The following is a 22,124-nucleotide window of genomic DNA, read 5'->3' as shown; positions in this document are numbered from 1 at the left end:
CGGATTTGATAATGTAACCATTTATCAAGGGGTACATCACACACACACACGCCAAATGATTACTGGGGGTGAGAGGAGCCATTTTCCAGTTGGTAAACAACCCCTCCCACACCTTTTTTGCCCCGTGTTTCGGTGATGTTGGCTGAAGCAGGAGTGTTGACCGTAGCTCCTGGGATTTAGTTTAAATAGTCATGAAGCAATATGGCATGGCTGCAGGCAATTCGGCCCATCCAGGCCATGCTACTGTTGAACCCACCCAGCTACTCCCAATTTCCTGCATTTGGCCCACGTCCCATTAGGTCACCTTCAGAAGAAAGATGGAGAGTCACAGATGTACAGCAGGGACACAGGCCCACCAAGTCCACACCAACCAATATTTCCCCATTTACACTAAACTTACTTCATCATCCTCTTCTATTGTCCCTACATTCCAAAGTGGCCAAAGCAATAAGTGCAAATTGATTAGTTTGGCACTGACAGTAATATCATTGTATCAATAAAAAAAATTAAGTGACTTTCACCTCAGAGTTCAACCTCCCATGGATCAACTCAGAGGCTAATGTGTTGCTAACTGAGGTATCTGTTAAAAAGAGATGTCAATTAGGAAAGATGGCTTCAGGAACCTTCTAAGAAAATAGAGGAACTGCCTTTTTTGTCTGTGATGACACTTACATGCTGGTCTCAGGACAGATCCTGATATGTTGACGTCAAGGAATTTAAAACTATTGACTCTTGGCCTTTGATCCCCGATGAAGTCTGGCTAACAGTACTCCAACTTCTTCCTCCCGAACTCAATGATCAGCTCCTTGGTCTTGTTGACGTTGAATGAGAGGTGGTTGTTGTGGCACCATTCAGCCAGATTTTCAATCTCCCTCCTATATGCCAATTCGCCACCATCTTTGATTCAGCCTACAACAGTGGTGTTGTCAGCAAACTTAAATATTCCAGTGTGGCGACCCACTTCCTAGCGCACTCGAACCGGCTCACAAATAGCCAGCGCGCCGGCACAAAGGCCAGGTCTGCTTCACCAACAAAGGGAAAAGCCTGCGGGGGGTTTGTGAGTACGTGCCCCCTACAGCATTCGCGCCCGGGGAGGGCGGGATGAGGGAGGCTTTAAAGCAAGGCTGTGAAGTTCGAATAAAATCTTCTTTAATTGCAGTTTACCGACTCAGTGTCGTTATTTTAGCGCTGCGTGTAGCACAACGCTACAATTGGTGACCCTGACGGTCCAAACGATTTTTGGGCCGAAGATGACCGACGCCGCATCTGTTCATGCGGTTTCATTGAAACTGCCAAGCTTCTGGACGCTGCGACCTCACCTATGGTTCCAGCAACCAGAAGCCCAATTCCACTTTCGGCAGATAACCTCAGAGGACACACGTTACTACTACGTGGTGAGCTCCCTTGACCAGGAGACAGCCGCCCAGGTTGAGGAGTTCGTACAGTCTCCCCCGGAGGACGGCAAATACACGGACTTCAAAGCCCTACTCATAAGGACTTTCGGACTCTCACGGCGCGAGCGGGCTGCCCGTTTACTGCACCTGGATGGCTTGGGAGACAGACCTCCATCGGCTTTAATGAATGAGATGTTGTCTCTGGCCGGCAGACACAAGCCCTGCCTCATGTTTGAGCAGGCATTCCTGGAGCAGCTGCCCGAGGACATACGCCTGCTGCTGTCCGACGCGGATTTCAGCGACCCCCGGAAGGTGGCAACCCGGGTGGACTTGCTGTGGAACGCCAAGAAGGTGAGTGGGGCGTCCATCGCACGGATCACCAGGCCACGCTCCCAGCAGCAAACCAGTCCAGGCCCGGCCGCCGAGCCCACTAACCCCAGAGGCAGGGGTGAGGAGCCCAACGAACAATGGTGCTTCTACCACCAGCGGTGGGGTGCACAAGTCCGCCGCTGTAGCCCGCCCTGCAAGTTCCCGGGAAATGCCAGGGCCAGCCGCCGCTGATGGCTACGGCGGCTGGCCGTCGGGATAGCCTCCTGTATGTGTGGGACAGCAGGTCGGGACACCGTTTTTTGGTCAACACCGGTGCCGAGATCAGCGTCTTACCTCCGACGAGTTACGACACCCGCAACAGGGCACCGGGTCCCCCCGAGGGCCGTGAACGGCAGCACAGTAAGGACCTATGGCACCCGTACGGTGCAGCTACAGTTCGGCTCCAGCCGGTTCACGTGGGACTTCACACTGGCCGCCGTAGCCCAACCACTCCTGGGAGCGGATTTCTTGCGGGCTCACAGCCTACTGGTCGGCCTGCCAAGGAAGAGACTGGTTCACGCCGAGACTTTTCAGACGTTCTCCCTGGGAGAAGCCCAGTTGCCAGCCCCACACCTCGGCTCCATCACGCTGTCCGACAACGACTTCACCAGAATCCTGGCAGATTTCCCATCGGTTCTGGCACCGCAGTTCACGGCAGCCATGCCCCAACATGGCGTACAGCACCACATCCCGACCCAGAGACCACCCCTCCATGCCCGTGCTCGGTGGCTTCCCCCGTACAAGCTCCAACTGGCGAAGGAGGAGTTCAAGACGATGGAGGAATTGGGGATCATCCGGCGGTCCGACAGCCCATGGGCCTCCCCCCTGCACATGGTGCCCAAAGCGACAGGGGGCTGGAGACCGTGCGGCGACTACCGCAGGCTGAACGAGGCTACCACACCGGACCGCTACCCTGTGCCGCACATTCAGGACTTTGCAGCAAACCTGCACGGCGCATGGATCTTCTCCAAGGTAGACCTCGTCCGGGGATACCATCAAATCCCGATGCATCCGGATTACGTCCCCAAAACGACTCTCATCACCCCGTTCAGCCTTTTCGAGTTCCTCCGCATGTCGTTCGGCCTGAAGAATGCCGCACAGACGTTCCAGCGGTTAATGGACGTGGTGGGACGCGACCTGAACTTTGCTTTCATCTATTTGGACAACATCCTCATAGCCAGCAGCAGTCGTCAGGAGCATCTGTCCTACCTCCGACAACTCTATGCCCGACTGAGTGAATACGGCCTGACAATCAACCCGGTCAAATGCCAGTTTGGGCTCGACACCATTGACTTCCTGGGCCACAGGATTACTAAAGACGGGGCAACCCCTCTGCCCGCTAAGGTAGATGCGGTCCGCCATTTCCCCCGACCCAACACAATCAAAGGCCTTCAGGAATTCGTAGGTATGGTCAATTTCTACCACCGCTTCCTCCCTTCAGCTGCCCGAATCATGCGTCCCCTGTTCGCCCTGATGTCGGGTAAGGGCAAGGACATTACCTGGGACGAGGAGTCCGCCGCCGCTTTCATTCAAACGAAGGAAGCCTTGGCAAACGCCGCGATGCTAGTGCACCCCAGAATGGACGTCCCTACCGCCCTCACAGTGGACGCATCTAAATCGGCAGTCGGTGGGGTACTGGAGCAACTCATCGAGGGTCGCTGGCAACCCCTGGCATTTTTCAGCAAACACCTGCGGCCACCCGAGCTCAAATACAGTGCTTTCGACCGGGAACTGTTGACGCTATACCTGGCAATCCGGCATTTCAGGTACTTCTTAGAAGGTAGGCCCTTCACCGCGTTCACGGACCACAAGCTGCTTACCTTTACATTCACAAAGGTGTCCGATCCCTGGTCGTCCTGCCAGCAGCGCCATCTGTCCTACATCTCTGAATACACGACGGACGTCCGGCACGTCTCGGGTAAGGACAATGTCGTGGCGGACGCGCTCTCTCACCCTAACATTCACACCCTTTCCCAAGGGGTAGACTTTGAGGCGCTGGCAGAGGCGCAGCAGGCAGACGAGGAGATCCCGAGTTACAGAACCGCAGTCTCCGGTTTGCAGCTCCAGGACCTCCCCGTAGGCCCAGGTGAGAGGACCCTACTCTGTGATGTCGCCACCGGCCAGCCCCGTCCCGTCGTCCCGGCACCTTGGCGACGACGCATTTTCGACTCCGTTCATAACTTAGTGCACCCCTCCATCAGGACAACCGTCCGGATGGTCTCCAGCAGGTTTGTTTGGCACGGACTCCGCAAGCAGGTCAGTGAATGGGCCAGAACGTGCATGCACTGCCAAACTGCAGCGACACACCAAAGCTCTGCCGCAGCAGTTCCACCCTACCCAGCGGCGTTTCGACCACATTCATGTGGATATCGTGGGCCCCCTGCCAGTGTCGCGAGGAGTGCGGCACCTCCTCACTATCGTGGACCGGTTCACCAGATGGCCAGAGGCGGTCCCGCTCACCGACACCACCTCTGAATCTTGCGCACGGGCACTGATCGCCACCTGGGTGTCCCACTTTGGTGTACCGGCCCACATTACCTCCGACAGAGGCGCCCAGTTCACTTCCGGCCTGTGGTCAGCTATGGCCAGCCTGTTGGGGACTCAGCTGCACCACACCACTGCCTACCACCCACAGACGAACGGACTGGTGCAGCGTTTCCACCGTCACCTGAAGTCGGCTCTCATGGCCCGCCTGCGAGGAGCTAACTGGGCGGACGAGCTTCCCTGGGTCCTACTCGGCATCCGCACAGCGCCCAAAGACGATCTGCACGCCTCGTCGGCAGAGTTGGTGTACGGCGCACCCCTGGTCGTCCCCAGGGAGTTCATACCAGCCCCAAGGGGGCAAGAGGAAGAACCCGCAGCGGTCCTGGGCAGACTACGCGAGAGGCTCGGTGCCCTGGCCCCCATACCCACTTCACAGCATGGGCAGAACCCGACCTGCGTACCCAAAGACCTGCAGAACTGTAAGTTTGTGTTTGTACGAAGGGGCGGACACCGGACACCGCTACAACGGCCCTACGAGGGGCCGTTCACGGTGCTCCGGAACAACGGGTCCACGTTCGTGCTGGACGTTGGGGGGAGAGAGGAGGTTTTCACAGTGGACCGACTCAAATCGGCCCATGTGGACTTGGCGCAACCAATCGAGTTTCCGGCACCGCGGCCGACCTCCCAAACAGGGTCCGGCCCAGACTGTGGACATTGAGGGGTGTATCGCCGGTTCTGGGGGGGGCGGGGTTATGTGGCGATCCACTTCCTAGCGCACTCGAACCGGCTCACAAATAGCCAGCGTGCAGGCACAAAGGCCAGGTCCGCAACAAAGGGAAAAAGCCTGCGGGGGTTTGTGAGTACGTGCCCCTTAGAGCATTCGCGCCCGGGGAGGGCGGGATGAGGGAGGCTTTAAAGCAAGGCTGTGAAGTTCGAATAAAATCTTCTTTAATTGCAGTTTACCGACTCCGTGTCGTTATTTTAGCGCTGCGTGTAGCGGCATTCTCTCGCTTCTGCTGCCCCCTCCGCCAATCAGGCAGAGAGCACACACCACCAGGCTCAAGGACAGCTTCTACCCCACTGATATCAGACTCTTGAATAGACCTCTTGTACGATAAGATGGACTCTTCACCTCACAATCTACCTTATCATTGTCTGTCATTACCTGCACTGCACTTTCTCTGTAACTAACACTATTCTGCATTGTTATTGTTTTCTGTATGAACAGCATGCAAAACAGTTTTTTCACTGTATCTCAGAGCATGTGACAATAATAAACCAACCCACCAATTACCAGGCACAAGCAGCCTCAAATACTCATCTGTTATGGAAGACCATTTTTCTGATGCTTCAACACAGGATTCAAAACAGACCCCAGACCACCCCCACTCTCTCCCCTCCCAAAAAGTCATCTTAGATGTACCCGTGATCCCATGCCAGGGTACAGGATTAGGACTTGAGGTGCCAGCTGCCTTTTGATACCTCACCCAATTTGGTGATCTGCGACACTCTACTCACAACAGCTACGCACGCCAGTCATTCACCACTCACAACCAGCCTCAGCCACTGTTCCATAGCAACAGGAGCAAGGACACCGTGTGGTTTGTCACTTCCCCAGCCCTACAGGGGAAGTCACTGAGCTCCAGTGCAGGGCCTTCTCACAGGCTCCGCTAACTAAGGACTGGCCTGGGAGTGACCTCTGATCCGACTGAGAAGAATTACAAAGAACAGGAAGATTTGTCAGTAAAAGGACATTCAGCAAAGGAACAGCCAGACATAAAATCAGAGAAGTAGGAGGAATAGTAGTCACTTGGCCCTTCAAGCCTACCCCGCCATTCAGTATCATGGCTGATCTGTTCGGGAGGCCTCAATTCTTCCTTTGCCACAGTTCCCCATAATCCTCGATTCCCTGGGAACAGCAGTCAGCGAAGTCCACCAGGCCCCAATAAAATCATGTTTAATAAGCTCTTCAGTCCAACAATAACTGTCTTGTGAGGGAAGGGTGGTGTTCGGGAAGGCAGGGCCATCCATCTTGTCAATATAATGGTCCAGATGTCAACATAATGCGTTGCCAAGGAGACAGCCTGCAAATCCAACTGGCCTTTGTGTGGAAATAATTCAGCGCCAAGCTCCCTAAAGTGTCTATCAACGGGGCTCGGAAAACTAAAGGAGCCACAGTTGGGGGTTGGCGGAAAAAGAGTGTGAAGCTCATTTACACACAGTTCACTCTTCCTGTGCATCAAGGTCACCCTGCCTTGGTTTAAGTGGCTGAAACTGATTTTAGTGCAAGTAAATTAAACACAACTTTCTGGAGTTCATCAATCCTGCTCTTACTGTATGAAGTTTTAGCCACATCTGTTTCCTTGGCACTGTGAAGAGGCTCTAAGCTGCCATGGTTCATTGCACGATTGATTCTTTGCTGCATTTTGCACACTCCACTCCACCGCCCCCAATTCCAAGGAAAAGGTGTCTGTTGATGCTCTGTTAAAACAACAGATTAAGTTGCGACCTTCAGCTCCGAAAATGCCTTCACATCCGGCTACAGGCGAGAGCTGGGAAGGCAAACCCTGACAAAGTAACAGTGTGACATAGCGGGGAGGGAGATTTACTCTGGTTGCCGTGTGGAATGTCCTGTTGTACTTGACTGCATTTTTAGTGGAGCTACACAGTCAGGCCGCAAATAACTCCACCCCTTGTGGTGAACTACATATACCTGTCTGGACATGCCCCTCTACTGACTGCTCCTGTGGCTCCTCCCACAGACCCCTGTATAAAGGCGATTGGGGGCACTGCTCCCCCCTCAGTCTCCGAGATGCTGTGCTCCGTTTTGCTGCTAATAAAAGCCTATCGTTCGCCTCCCGTCTCCGAGAGTTATTGATGGTGCATCACCCCTCTCAAACATCAACTTGCTGGGGGGGGTGTCTGTGGTGAACTACATATACCTGTCTGGACACGCCCCTCCGCTAACTGCTCCTGTGGCTCCTCCCACAGACCCCTGTATAAAGGCAATTGGAGGCACTGCTCCTCCCTCAGTCTCCAGGATGTTGTGTGGTGGTCTCTTGCTACTAATCGTGGTCTCTTGCAGCTAATAAAAGCCTATTGTTTGCATTAAAGGGGACATTGCCAAAGCAACGACGCATGCGGTGGACGAGACCATTCCCTTCCAAGTAGAGAGTGACGCCTCCGATTTCGCGCTGGCTGTTACCCTCAATCAGGCAGGCAGGCCAGTAGCATTCTTTTCTCGTACCCTTCAAGGCTCTGAACTTCGGCACTCTGCGGTGGAGAAAGAAGCCCAGGCCATAGTGGAAGCTATAGGCACTGGAGGCACTATCTCACCGGCAAAAGGTTCACCTTGCTGACCAACCAGCGCTCAGTTGCGTTCATGTTCAGCAACCAACAGCGGGGCAAAATCAAAAATGATAAAATTTTGCGGTGGTGAATAGAACTCTCCACCTACAACTATGATATCCTGTACCAGCCTGGAAGGCTCAATGAGCCCCCTGATGCCCTATCCCGGGGAGCGTGTGCTAGCGCACAGCTCGACCAGCTATACGCCCTCCATGCACATCTTTGCCACCCGGGGGTCACCCGATTTTACCATTTCATGAAAGCCCGGAACCTGCCGTACTCCCTTGAGGACATCAGGACGATGACCAGGGACTGCCAAGTCTGCGCTGAGTGCAAACCGCACTTCTACCGTCCTGAAAAGGCACAACTTATCAAGGCCACTCGTCCCTTTGAGCGACTGAGTGTTGACTTTAAGGGCCCCCTCCCCTCCACCGACTGCAATGCCTACTTTCTCAACATTATCAACGAGTACTCGCGGTTCCCCTTTGCCATCCCCTGCCCCGACACCACTGCCACGTCCATCATAAAAGCCCTGCGCCAGCTCTTCACTCTGTTCGGATATCCCTGCTATATCCATAGTGATAGAGGGTCCTCCTTTATGAGTGACGAGCTGCGCCAGTACCTGCTGGCTAGGGGCATTGCTACTAGTCGGACCACGAGCTATAATCCCCGGGGAAATGGACAGGTGGAGAGGGAGAATGCCACTTTGTGGAAGGCCACACTTTTAGCCCTCAAGTCAAAAGGGTTGTCGGTCTCTCGATGGCAGGAGGTCCTCCCCGAGGCACTCCACTCCATCCGCTCCCTGTTATGTACGTCCACCAATGCCACCCCTCACGAGCGCTTATTTTCTTTTCCCAGGAAGTCTGCCACTGGGACCACCCTACCGGCTTGGCTGACATCCCCAGGGCCAGTGCTGCTCCGGAAACATGTGAGGAGCAATAAATACTCCCCGCTGGTCGAGAGGGTTCACCTTCTACATGCGAACCCCCAGTATGTCTACGTGGTCTTACCTGATGGGCGGGAGGACACGGTCTCCGTCCGCGACCTGGCGCCCGCAGGAGTACCAGACCCCTACCCCAAACACTCCACGGTGACTATGAACCCCCGTACCCACCGATGTATATACCCATGAGACATCGCGCACGCCCAGCCCTACACTGACTCCTCCCGACACTCCCATACCGGGCGCCTCGCACACGCATGAGGGATTACTGATGCCTAATGGGCTGGCACCTCAAGTCAGGCCGGAACCAGCACAACCACCATCACCGGTGCAATCACCACCGGCACCTGTGCAATCACCACCGGTGCTACGTAGATCGCAGCGACAAACTCAACCACCTGATAGACTTGATCTGTAAATATACTTGTAAGAAACTTCGCCCCGTGGGGACTCTCTTTTAAAACAAAGTGCGGGTGAATGTGGTGAACTACATATACCTGTCTGAACATGCCCCTCTGCTGACTGCTCCTGTGGCTCCTCCCACAGACCCCTGTATAAAGGCGATTGGGGGCACTGCTCCCCCCTCAGTCTCCGAGATGCCGTGCTCCGTTTTGCTGCTAATAAAAGCCTATCGTTCGCCTCCCGTCTCCGAGAGTTATTGATGGTGCATCACCCCTCTCAAACATCAACTTGCTAGCAACTTCGAAACACAGTATGCAATAACTCCTGTCTTTGAATTGCTACATCACAGGCGTACTGTGTAACGTCCAGGCTCTACAGACCCATCACTTTAGTCTTTGGTGCAACATACAAAGCTGCAGCAGTGAGCAGTTACATCAGGAGAATCTCGGGCCGAAACATCAACTGTTTATTCCCCTCTATAGATGCTGCCTGACCTGCTGAGTTTCTGTGTCTCTCTCCATTACCCCAGCTTCTCCTTCCTGGGATCTGCTTCTAGAACTCTCCTAACACCTCAGCGAAAGCCTCGACCGTGAGCTTCTGTGGCCGATTTGGCTTGCTTTACATTCATAGTGGCATTCAGTTTATATGTTCACCATGTTGTCAAGTTACTACAGTCACAGTGCTATCAAGTTAGTAAGCTGTGGGCATGCAGTGCTGGGGGAAGTCACTGGCTAAGCCAGTGTTTATGCCCATTTCCCATGGAGGAACTGTCCTGGGTCCAGCATGCAAAAGTGCCATTTCAAAAGTCCCTCTATTTTCTTAGAAAGTTGTGCAGATTCAGCATGTCATCCAAAACTTTGACAGGCTTCTATGGATGTACAGAGTATCCTGATGGTTGCATCATGGCCTGGTACGGAAACTACAATTCCCAGGAACGGAAATGCTAACGAAAAGAGCCAAGTCCATCACTGGAAAAACCCTCCCTGCTGTTGAGCACATCTACAACGTGCATTGATATAAGCAAGTATTGGAGTATAAAAGTATAAACTTTAACTATGAAGTCAGTTATTTGCTATGCATGTACTCAATTTAGTAGAATGAAATCTTAGGAATGTAGAAGACAATGGTGTGTTAATGAGAGGTAGCTAAAGAACTAAAGAAATGTAGATTAGAACATTGCTCAGTTCTGAGTTTATTATTTGCTATGCACAATGTACGTGCAGCACGTGTAAAATGCAACTAGAGATTGCTTTAAAAGCTGCTGTGTCCGAGGATCGGTGGGCAATCAGCGACTAGCTCAATGACTGTCTCAGCTTTGATTTGCAAATTAAAGTTTAACCCTTCTTGAAGAATCTTCTGCGTCTCCTGGTCATTTGTAAGGCACGAAAAACCACGACACAAGCAGCATCCATCATTAAGAACCTCCACCAGCCAGGCCATGCTCTCTTCTTGCTGCTGCCATTGGGCAGGAGGTACAGAAGCCTTGGGTCCCACACCACCAGGTTCAGGAACAGTTATTACCCCTCAATCACCGTGGGTAACTTCACTCATCCCAACACTGAGCTGATTCCACAACCTCTGAAAATTTCAAGGACTTTACAATCTCATGTTCTCATTACTTATTGCTTTTTTTTCCACATTTGCACAGCTTGTCTTCTTACACACTAGTTTTTGTCTTTCTTTGTTTGTGTGGAGTTGTTTGTTGATCTATTGTGTTGCTTTGTATTTACTGTCAATTCCTGCAAAAAAAATGAATCTTGGGATAAGTGTGCACTCAGTAGCCACTTTATTAGGTACTCCAGCTCATTAATGTAAATATCTCATCAGCCACTTGTGTGGCAGCAACTCAATGCATAAAAACACGGTCAAGAGGTTCAGATGTTGTTCAGACCAAACATCAGAATGGGGAAGAAATGTGATCCAAGCATCTTTGACCGTGGAATAACTGTGGGTACCAGACAGGGTGTCTGAGAAACTGCTGATTTCCTGGGATTTTCACACACAAGTCTCCAGAATTTACAGAGAATGGTGCGATAAACAAAATTAAAACATCGAGTTAGCAGCAGATCTTTGAGTGAAAATGCCTTGTTGATGAGAGAGGTCAGAGGAGAATGGCCAGACTGGTTCAAGCAACAGTAATTCAAATAACCACACGTTTAAACAGTGGTGTGCAGAAGAACATCCCTGACCACACAACACGTCGAACCTTGAAGTGGACGGACTACAGCAGCAGAATTCCACTCAGTGGCCATTTTACTAGTACAGGAGAAAAAATTTACTTTGAACTCTGAACTCTGTTAAACATTGGTTGTTCGTCAGTCTGTGTCTATTTCTGCAAAATTCGATTGTTCATCTTTTTTTCCCTGTTAGAAAATGTTTCTCAAGGTAGTATATGGTAACATATATGTACTTTGATAATAAATTTACTTTGAACTTTGATACACCGATCCCATAAATGAATACAAAGACCCAGAAGCCCAAACACTCCAGGTTTTCTATCACAGTTCAACAAGAAGGCGCAACGTACATTTATTTAAGTTTCTTTCTCATTCTAGACATCTACCAATCCACCCACAGCCCTTCTGCAGCTCTACAGAATAAGTCAGAGAGCAAGACTTGAACCCAAAACCCTTTGCTTTCATAGACAAGAGCCAAGGCTCACCTGGCTTTTCACTGAATAGGGGAGCAACATTCATTTCCTTCCACTCTTCCAAATGCAAAAATCTCCACCAGAGCCCCAGCAATTACCTCCCTTGCTTCACATAACACCCCAGAATAGACTTCATCAGGCCCTGGGGATTTGCTCACCTTCATGTGCATTGATCGTTCCAAAAAACACATCCTCTTTCCTGCTACACACACGTTCCAGACTGTCAGTGTACAGCACCCTTTCTCCCCAGTGAATGTTGGACCTGAAGCAAGGTCTCAAAATGTCAAAAATACTATTCAACCCACTGAGCTCCTCCAATAGATTGTTCTTTCATTGCCTAATCTTACCTCATTTGTTTCTCTTATCTTTCCAGGACTCCATACTCTTACTATTTCACTCTCAGCCACCTCCCACTTATTGAAGAGTGAGCAGCTTCAAGTCCCTGGGTGTCAACGTCTCTGAAGATCTATCCCGGGCCCAGCATATCGATGCAAGGAAGGCACAACAGTTGTTATATTTCGTTAGGAATTTAAGGAGAACTGGTATGTCACCAAAGACACTCACAAGTTTCTACAGATGTACCGTGGAGAGCATTCTAACTGGTTGCATCACTGTCTGATTTGGAAGGGCCACTGTACAGGGTCAGGAAAAGCCACAGAAAGATGTAAACTCAGCCAGCTCCATCATGGGTACTAGCCTCCCCAGCATCAAGGACACCTTCAAAAGGCGATGACTTAAAAAGGTGGCATCCATTGTTAAAGACCCCCATCACACAGGAGGCACCCTCTTCTCATTCACTGCAGCTATGGTAGAGGTGGTACAGGAGCCTGAAGACACACACTTAACGATTCAGGAACAGCTTCTTCCCCTGAATGGGCAATGAACACCTCACTATTTTACTCTTTTCGCACTATTTAATTTAATTATCTTTTTTATATACACTTATTGTAATTTATAGTTTTATTGTTGTGTACTGCTGGCCCCAAACAAATTTCACAACTTATGCCAGTGATATTAAATCTGATTGAGAGTGTTGATCTGCCCTTCTTGCAGGTGCTCCCAATCCACATCCGCCAGCTTCTGTCTTCCACTAGTGAGGTCGCTCTTCCCCCAGATACGGACCTCAACTCTAGGTGCAATCGTATCCTTCTCCGTGATCATCCATGATATGGCGATAGTTCGCAAAGGGAACCTCCCTCATCTTTCCACATTCTATGGATTCCGAACAAACAATTCTGCCCAGATATGCATTTGCTATGAACTTGACTTCCAAGATTTGTCTTTCTGAAGAGTTGTTGCAATCACAGCCTCAATTGACATGTTAGTTCCAGCTAACAGATACCCATTACGTTCTGTTCTGTGTAAAAGAGAACCTGTAATTATATTTGTCTTAAATGATTTGTTTCTTTATATTCTTTTGTTTAATTTGCACAGGTATAACCCTCATGAATAGTATCTATGAACAGAAAATTTAATATTCAAAAATAAATGCCTTCAATTAGGTCCCCACTTTAATAATGAAATAGGCTAATAGGTAATAAATAAGAGAAAATAGTACCGGTACATTTGAGAAAGGATACATCTCAGTGTTAATGTAATCATAACCAGAACAAAGGCCAGTAGTTAATGGAAGCCTTGAATTCAGTCTTGAGTTAAAGATCAAAAACATTTAACCCAACGGATGGCAGGAAGCTCACAGGATCAAGTTTTACCGGAAAGAGTTAATATTAATCCAATCTTACCTCAGCCTGTCAATATCCAGTGTTAAAATTGTCCAATATTCTCAATTTTGTGGGCAAGTCTGAGCTCTTCCATCAAATGCAGTAGCCCAGATAATGGAACCCAAACTAAATAAAGACTACTACTCAAAGCTGGCCTGTTGTCAACATTTCAACTCCAAGAAATGCAGAGCAACATCAACCACTATACACAAGTCTTTTCTGGTCCACAAAACTCTGATTTTGTCAATTGAGTGGAACTATGAAGTATCCTCAAATTTGTCTGCCAACAGAAATTCACCTGTGTCTTGCATTTGTTTCATAGAGTCAGATCAATACAACACAGAAACAGGCCCTTTGGCCCTTCTAGTCCATGCCAAATTGTTGTTCATTCTGGTTCCATTGACCCACACCTGGACCAAACCCCTCCCATCCATGTACCTTTCCAAACTTCCCTGAAATGCTACATTCGAACCCACATCCAGCAGCTGCACTGGCAGCTTGCATCACACTATGAGGAAAGGCATTCCCCCTCAGGTTTCCCTTAAATATTTCACCTTTCACCCTTAACCTATGAGCTCTAATTCTAGTCTTAGTGGGAAAAGTCTGCTTCAGAATACATGCAAACTATAATTTTAGCCAGCGGGGCCACAGCCAAGCCAATCACAGTGCAGACCAGTGTCAAGGAAGACTCCAACACCACCTCAGTATTTCTCATCACAATGAATCCAAGTGGAAGCAGGTCACTCTTAAAAGAGAAAAGAATATGCTAGGAATGGTAAAATATTGACCTGGTACTGGACTGGTGCCTTATGCCCAATGCACTGAGATGGGGGGAGGGTAGAACAGACATTTCCCGCACCAGTAAATTTCTTAGTCCGTCATTCTGAAGGCACGAGCTCAAATCTTGACTATTTTTTTTTACTACTTATTTAATTTATATAAGATATACTCTATATCTTACTGTGATTTATAGTATTTCATGAATTCCACTGCACCACTGGCACAAAACAACAAAATTCCACGACACACATCAGTGATAATAAACCTGATCACAAACAAGAAAATATCTGCAGCTGCTGGAAATCCAAGCAAGACACAGAAAATGCTGGAAGAACTCAGCAGGCCAGGCAGCATCTGTGAGGAAGAATACAGTCAACATTTTTACCCAAGACCCTTCAGCCCCTTTGAATACCGTCTTTGAAATGTGGGAAGAAACCCACAGGGTCACAGGGAGAACGTACAAACTCCTTACAGACAGCAGAAGAATTGAATCTGGATCACTGGCATTATGCTAACCATTACACTACTGTCCCACCCTAAATCTAGAATGTAAAACAAAACACCATGAGTAAAGGTGACCATAAAACAACTGCTTCATCATAAAAGCTGATCTCATTCACTAACGTCCATTACAGAAGCAAAGGGCCATCTGTCCCCACAGACCCACAGCAATGTGGGTACCACATGAGCCAGCTGTTCCTGCAAATGGTTCAGGACAGAGGCTTCTTAGTGCACTGGGGATAGACGATCAATGCCAGCAACGCCGACATTCTGTGAACGGATGGGTTACCCAGTGAGAATGGTCTACCTGGCCAAGAATTAAGTCACGCCCTTGTCCTTCCCAACTACAGAAGCTCAACTACCTCAGAATCAGAATCGGGTTTATTATCAATACTATATGTCGTGAAATTTGCTCATTTGTAACAGCAGTACATTGCAATACATAAAACGATTACTGTAAGTTACAAAAATAAATAAATAATGCAAAAGATGAATAATGAGGTGGTGTTCAGAAATCCAATGGCAATGTTCTTAAAACAGCACTCAAATCCAAGAAAGACACCTTAAGAAGTCTGCTGTACGCATTCTGACCTACACATCAAAGCTTCTCCAACATGAGGATCACACTCTGCTGCTCAGGGCAACCACTCTGAATGTGATGTTGTTACACAGCCAATTCACACAGCAACGTCCACTGAACAAGCATCCAAGACAAATACCCTGGACTGCTGCCGGAGCAGCGTATGCACCAATCCTTGCTTTCCTACACATAGCACCACCAAATGGACCAGTCCCTTCCAGGAGAGGGCACCTCCAGTAACGCAGAACTCCCGCAGTACTGCACTGGAGTGATGCAAGGGATTGGACTCAACTTGCAGCTGAACTATCCCACCAACTGCCCCGAGCTTATAACGTGACCAAAGTCACGCGCAGCCACAGAATGGCAGTCAAGGTGCTGCTGAGGAACTGCATTGGGGGGGGGAGGTAAGTACATAGTTAAGTACAGCTGATGTGATCAATGTACTTGATCTTGACAAGAAGTAAAAGTATAAATACAAGAGACTCTGATGCTGGAAACCTAAGGTAACAGACACAAAATGCTGGAGGAACTCAGCAGGTCAGGCAGCATCTATGGAAGTAAATAAACAGTCGACATTTCGGGCCGAGATCCTTCTTCAGGACTGGAAAGGAAGGGGAAGACAACAGAATAAAGATGTGGGGGGAGGGGAAAGAAACAGCTGGAAGGTGATAGGTGAAGCCAGGTGGGTAGGACAGCCTGGACACCTCCGGCTGGTGACAACTGTCGCCAACCCCAGTTCCAACAACCCCGAGCAGATCCAGACCTCAGAATCCACTGCCGTCAACTTCAGAACTACGACCCAGGATGCCTCCAGACTGCAAATTGTGTGACCTCTAGCTCCAGCTCCAGGCTGGACCTTGGCTGCCAGCACGTCCAGGCCAAGACTTTCCTTGCTGCCACTGAGCCCCCAGGCTCCCCTTTCCCCACCAACAATTCAGGCTCCACTGTCACCTCCTGGGTCCTCGGAACCTCCATCTTGCCCAAACACCCCAACCCTCCCACCCCCCCCGATCCCACTCTAATCCCTGCCACGTTTTCACCATTCCCTCCGACCTTTCCCTCTGAGGTGGAACATTCTGTCCTCACTTTTGTCCTGCAGCTGCCTGGGCTCTTCTTCTGTCGCCTCCGTCTCCAAGCCCACTTCTTTAGTAAGAATTCCACACTTCACACGGATGACCCCCTTCTCCCATCTCCAACCCTCCTCCTTTTTCTTGGACACCCCGCTCTGGTTCTCTGCCTGCTCTGCATCTTTTCATCTTGGGCTGCCGACATCAATTGGCTCGAGTTCAGCACTCCTCTCTCCTCCTTGAACCCCACCTCCTCTGAACGCACTGTTCTCCACTCTCTGCACACCTTACATCAAACCTGCTGACAAACGGGGCAGACTGACCTCTGACACCTCCTCATACCTACCCCTTGAAAAGGACCCCACTCCGGACCATCAGAAAACTGTCTCTGACGCCATCAGCATCAACGGTTGAGGAAGGGAAACCTTTTTCTTTGAAGGAGGACATCTCTGATGTCTTGGAAAGGAAAGCTGCACCCTGGGATCAGATGTGGTGGAGAAAAGGGAATGGCATTTTTACAGGAGACAGGGCGGGAAGAGGTATAGTCAAGATAACCGTGGGAATCAGTAGGTTTATAAAAGATGTCAGTCAACAGATTGTCTCCAGAGATGGAGACAGAGAGATCGAGAAAGGGAAGGGAGGTGTCAGAAATGGACCAAGTGAATTTAAGGGCAGGGTGGAAGTTAGAGGCAAAGTTAATGAAATTGACGAGCTCAGCACGGGTGCATGAAGCAGCACCAATGCAGTCATCACTGTAGTGGAGGAAGAGTTGGGGAGCATTACCAGGGAAGGCTTGGAACATGGACTGTTCTAAGTAGCCAATGAAGAGGCAGGCATAGCTGGTGCCCATGGTTATCCTGAGTCTGGAGAAAGTGGGAGGAGCTGAAGGAATAATATTTGAGGGTGAGGTCCAGTTCTGTCAGATGGAGGAGGGTGGTGGAAGTATGGAACTGGTTGGTTTTTTATTGAGAAAGAAGCTTTAAGGCCTTGATGGGGGATGGAAGTGTATAAGGACCGAACATCCATGGTGAAGATGAGGCGGTCAGGGCCAAGGAATTGAAAGTTATGGAGGAGATGGAGAGCATGAGAAGTGTCATGGATATAGGTGGGAAGGGACAGATAGAGTAGAGTTGAGGTATGAGATCACAAGTTCAGTGTGGTGGGGCAGACAGAGACAATAGGCCAACCCGGACAGTCAGGTCTGTAGATCTCGGGTAGGAGGTGGAATCAAGCAGTGCGGGTTAAGGGAACTATGAGCTTGGTGGTGGTGGATGGGAGTTCTCCAGAGATGATGAGGTCAGTGATGGCGTCAGAGACAGTTTTCTGATGGTCCGGAGTGGGGTCCTCTTCAAGGGGTAGGTATGAGGAGGGGTCAGAGTTGTCGTCTGGCCTCAGCAAAGTAGAAGTCAGTGTGCCACACCACAATAGCAACCCCTTTGTCTGCAGGTTTGATGGCAAGTTTATGATTAGTGCAGAGAGAGTGGAGGGCAGTGCATTGAGAGGGGATGAGGTTCGAAGAGGAAAGAGAGGAATGCTGAAGTTGAGACGGTTGATGTCTCGTCGACCATTTGAGATGAGATCCAGAGCAGCCAGAGACCCAGAGCATTGTGTCTAAGATGAGGAGGAGGGTTGCAGACGAGAGGAGTCATTAGTGCGAGGTGTGGAATTCTTGCCAAAGAACTGGGTTCAGGGATGGAGATGATGGAAGAAGAGCTCGAGGTCTGAACTCAGTGAGGTGTGGTTAAAGGGGGACAAAGGTAGGTCCCTTTGAAAATTCTGCCTCAGAGAGGGGAAGGTCTGGGGGAATAGTGAAGGCACAGCAAAGATTAGAGCTGGGATCAGACAGGGAAAGAGATTTGGTGGCACCAGAGGAGAGGGTTGGGGTGTTCAGGGAAGGCAAGGTGGGAAAGAAGATGGAGGCTCCAAGGACCAAAGAGGTGACAGTGGAAGCTGAGAGACCCAGGGTGGGAGAGTGGTGGTGGGGAAAGGGGAACCTGGGGGCTCAGCAAGGGAAGTCTGGAGATGCTGGCAGCCTGCAATTTGCAGTCTGAAGGCCTCCAAGAGTCGTAGAACCAGAGTTGGTGACTGTGGAACCTGAGGTCTGGATCCAGTCAGGCTCGTTAGAACTGTGGTTGACAATAATTGTTACCAGTCCAGAGGGGTCCGCAGCAACCAAGAGACCTGACAACTGAGCTAGAACCCATGTGGAACAAGATAGCGGTGACAACCAGTTCGTAGGAAGGATAGCAAGTCTGAGTGAGTATATGGTCAGCAGAGACCACAGAGGTGGAACAGTGAGAGAGGGTTTCACTGAACTCCTGTCAAAGTAAAGATATAAACTTCTTCAGGGTAGGCATCGCTTGGAAAAATTTTGCAGTAGGGCAGCAAATCATAAACATAAGAAATTCTGCAGATGTTGGAAATCCAAAGCCACACACACAGAATGCTGGAGGAACTCAGCAGGTCAGGCAGCATCTATGGAAAGGAGTAAACAGTCGATGCTTCGGGTCCAGACCCTTCATCAAGACTGGAAAGGAAGGGGGAAGATAGGGGGAGGGGGAGGAGGCTAGCTAGAAGGCGATAGGTGATGCCAGATGGGTGAAAAAGGTGAAGGGCTGGAGAGGAAGGAATCTAATAGGAGATTGGACCATAGGAGAAAGGGAAGAGGGACACCAGGTGGAGGAGATAGGCAGGTGAGATGTGGTAAGGGGTCAGAGTGGGGAATAGAAGAGGAGGGGAAGGAATTTTTTTTTACCTTAAGGAGAAATTGATATTCATTCCATCAGTTTGAAGGCTACCTAGACAGAATATAAGCTGTTGCTCCTCCACCCAGAGGGTGGCCTCACTGTGGAGCAGGAGGAGGCCTCACTGTGGAGCAGGAGGAGGCCATGGACAAGTGCTTATCTGATATCTTAATGTGTCTGGCATTCTGGAACTAATTTGCGAAGAGTAGAAACTTCCCTTAAATGATGTGTGTTGTGAGTGATGAAAAGGACCGGCCTCACACTGCTTGGGAATGAAACTTTTTGATTGGTTCTGTGTCCGGATGCAGGGAAATGGCTTGGATTTTTTAAGTAACAACACATGACCCTGGCACTCTCAGCACCCGTGACAAGGTGAACAGGAGGGACCAATGTGTGCCCCCAGGACTCTTGCTCAGTCACACAAAGTATGTGCAAGAAGGTAGTTAGTCCCTTACAGAAGTTGCTATCTGTGACAGACAACCCTGGGCCTACGTGAGACTTCTGAGGGAGCTCCATGACCATAGTAGATTTGTAAGCATAATATAATAGGAGCAGGAGCAGGAGATTCAGCCCATCAACTGCAACCCTCTACTCCTCTTCTGTGACAGTTCCCCATGGCCGAGTGTGCACAGGAGGGTGACAAGAGGGGTGAAATCACAGGAGATGATCGAGCAGAGAATTTAGGGCAAAGGGAGGTTGGGGTTAGGCAGAATAATCGACATATAAGGAGTCCAAATAAAAACATGTTCTGCTCGGGGGCACATCGGGTAAATAGGCAGAGGTACAGAAAGGGAAATATGAGAGGAAATGGAAAATGGGATTGGTAAGAAAAAAAAAATCTCAAAGATTAAATTTTTAAATGATCCCTAATAAAAATTGAATTTTGAAGAAATGAGGTTCCATGCTAGCTGTGGTTAACTTTCAGCACCAGAGAGGCTGTCCAGCATTAATTAACAAATTTAAAAATAAGAATGGATGTGGCCCAAATTATGCATTTGATAGCAATCCATCAAAAATGTACTCTGCAAAAGAGCAATGGACTCTGCCTAATACACCATCCCCACCATCTACAGCAGTGGCCGACTTATAACTTCTAACACTTATAACTCCCATCTGTCTACACCGTGGTACGTGGCTGGGTGCACCATATACCCGCATTTCCAACAACTTTTATCTTGTGAAAGACATGACTGTTCTGGAAAATAACAAGACCAGAGTAATGAAAAATACAATGAGGGGAATCAGGCAGAAGCAGAATTAAAGTTACAGGTTAATGTGCTTTTAACGGAAAACTTTCTCTGTAGCATAAGTAACACATTAAAGGGATTTTAGAAGCAAAAGAGAAAGATAATTGTGACCAAAAAACCAAACTCAGCAAATCAAAATCCATTTCCACTTTCTAGCCAGACCTCCACAAACCTCCTCCACCCGCCCCCCCCCGCCCGCCAAAAAGCAGGCTTCAAATTTGAAATATTAAAACAGGCCCAACCTGTCCAAGTTAGCATGTCCTTTCAATGAAGTACAAGACAGTAACCTCATCAATCCACTTTGCCTCTCTACCTTTCCCTTCAACCTCCACTTCAAACTAACATTGGCATGGATACAAATTCCACAAACTCAATCCCACAGAAGTGAGATTCTCTAGCCCAGTTTGTACTGGGGGGAATAAACAGTTGTCAATTCCGACTGAGACCCTTTATCAGGATTTACTGAAAACCCTGAATAAATGCCCTGGCATTCAGTGTGCATTGCTCAAGATTTCCAGCATCTGCAGGGTGTATTGTTCAGCTGTTTAACAAAAAGGTATCAAATAGGTGTAAGAAAGAATCTTTAGGACCAGTTCAGGGATCAGAAAAAAACGGTGTGAAATCTCCCAGTCCACACTGATGAGATTTAGTGTGCTTTTCCAACGCCCAAATTCCCCGCCCTACTCAATCTCTTTCCCACCTTCCAGTAAGTAGCGGTTTCTGCATTCAGCTCTCCCTTCCCCCAACCCTCACAAAAGATAGGTCCAACCCTTGGACAGGGAAAATCAGATATGTAACCTAGCACTGCGCCGCACGCCCAGGATACACACAGTGATGTTGGAGCAGTTTTTTTTTATTTTAAAAAGGCAGGTGGTAAACCGGATGATGCATTTTCAGAAAAAAACTTCCCCCTCCCCTCTCTCTCTCTCTCTCTCCAAAGCAGTCTTACCTTTGCCTTAAGTTTTGCAGATCTTCAGCTAAGTTCTCCTTCTCCACCTGGATCCGGTCCCTGTCCTTCCCCACCAGCTCCAGCTGCCTCTTCAACTCCCGGATCTCCTGCAGGTAGAGGTCCCCGGCCCTGCTGGGCTCTTTGGACCGGAGCTGGTTGAGCTCCGCCGCCAGCACGGCGTTCTGCTGCTCCAGGAACCTCACCCTGTCGATGAAGTTGGCGAAGCGGTCGTTCAGCTCCTGCAGCTCCACCTTCTCGTTGGTGCGAGTGGTCAGGAACTCCTGGTTCAGGGCGTCGGCCACTGAGAAATCTACCTTCTCGTAAGAGAGCCTGGGCGTCGCGGGGGTGCTGGAGCGATGCCGGTACCCGGTGCTCCTTGATGCAGTTAGGGAAGCAGGAGACGCGAGCAGCCTCCCGGAGCTGGACAGCCTGGAGATAGGTGACAGGGATGAACCTCCATATGACCTCCTGTAAGAGGCTGTGCCGCTGGATACCCGATAGGAAGACATACTTTTGCAGAGAGTGGGACTGAGGGAACAAGCACGTTCCAGACTGGACACTGGCTAAGCGGAGGAGCGCCTCACCTCTTCGTGGTTCTTTTATAAGGATTGAAGGAATGACCACGCCTTCTGCGGAGAACAGCAGCCCCTGCTCACACAGATGAGGGGCTCCGGGCATCGGCTGATTTCCAGCCCATTACACACCAACAACACGTGAACAGACTCATTCAATGCCGTCCAAAAAAGGGGGTTTGGGGCAGAATAGATGTTAAATGTGGCGATATTATGTGCATATGCGGTGGAGGAGTGGGAGAGGAGTAGAGTTTCAAAATAGCTGCACACCGACATTGATTGACTTATTTCTTGTACCGATACTCAGTGACAAACTTTGTTCTGCATGCCATCGACACAGATCAATCCAAACATCGGGGCAGTACAAAGGGAA

General features: G+C 49.6%; 1 protein-coding gene across 1 annotated transcript in view; it reads right to left on the bottom strand.

Annotated features, from left to right (window-relative positions):
* Nucleotides 1-21,792, bottom strand: part of LOC140741156 (peripherin-like) — a 37,610-nt gene extending 15,818 nt beyond the window's left edge. The window contains exon 1 of the mRNA XM_073071001.1: nucleotides 21,180-21,792. Within this exon, the coding sequence (XP_072927102.1) occupies nucleotides 21,180-21,688 (509 nt within the window). The 5' untranslated portion in view covers nucleotides 21,689-21,792. The remainder of the gene's footprint in view (nucleotides 1-21,179) is intronic.
* Nucleotides 21,793-22,124: the final 332 nt, after the last annotated feature.

The sequence above is a fragment of the Hemitrygon akajei genome, chromosome 18 (genome assembly GCF_048418815.1).
Source record: "Hemitrygon akajei chromosome 18, sHemAka1.3, whole genome shotgun sequence".
NCBI lineage: Eukaryota > Metazoa > Chordata > Chondrichthyes > Myliobatiformes > Dasyatidae > Hemitrygon > Hemitrygon akajei.
This window is presented reverse-complemented; position numbering and strand designations above follow the sequence as displayed.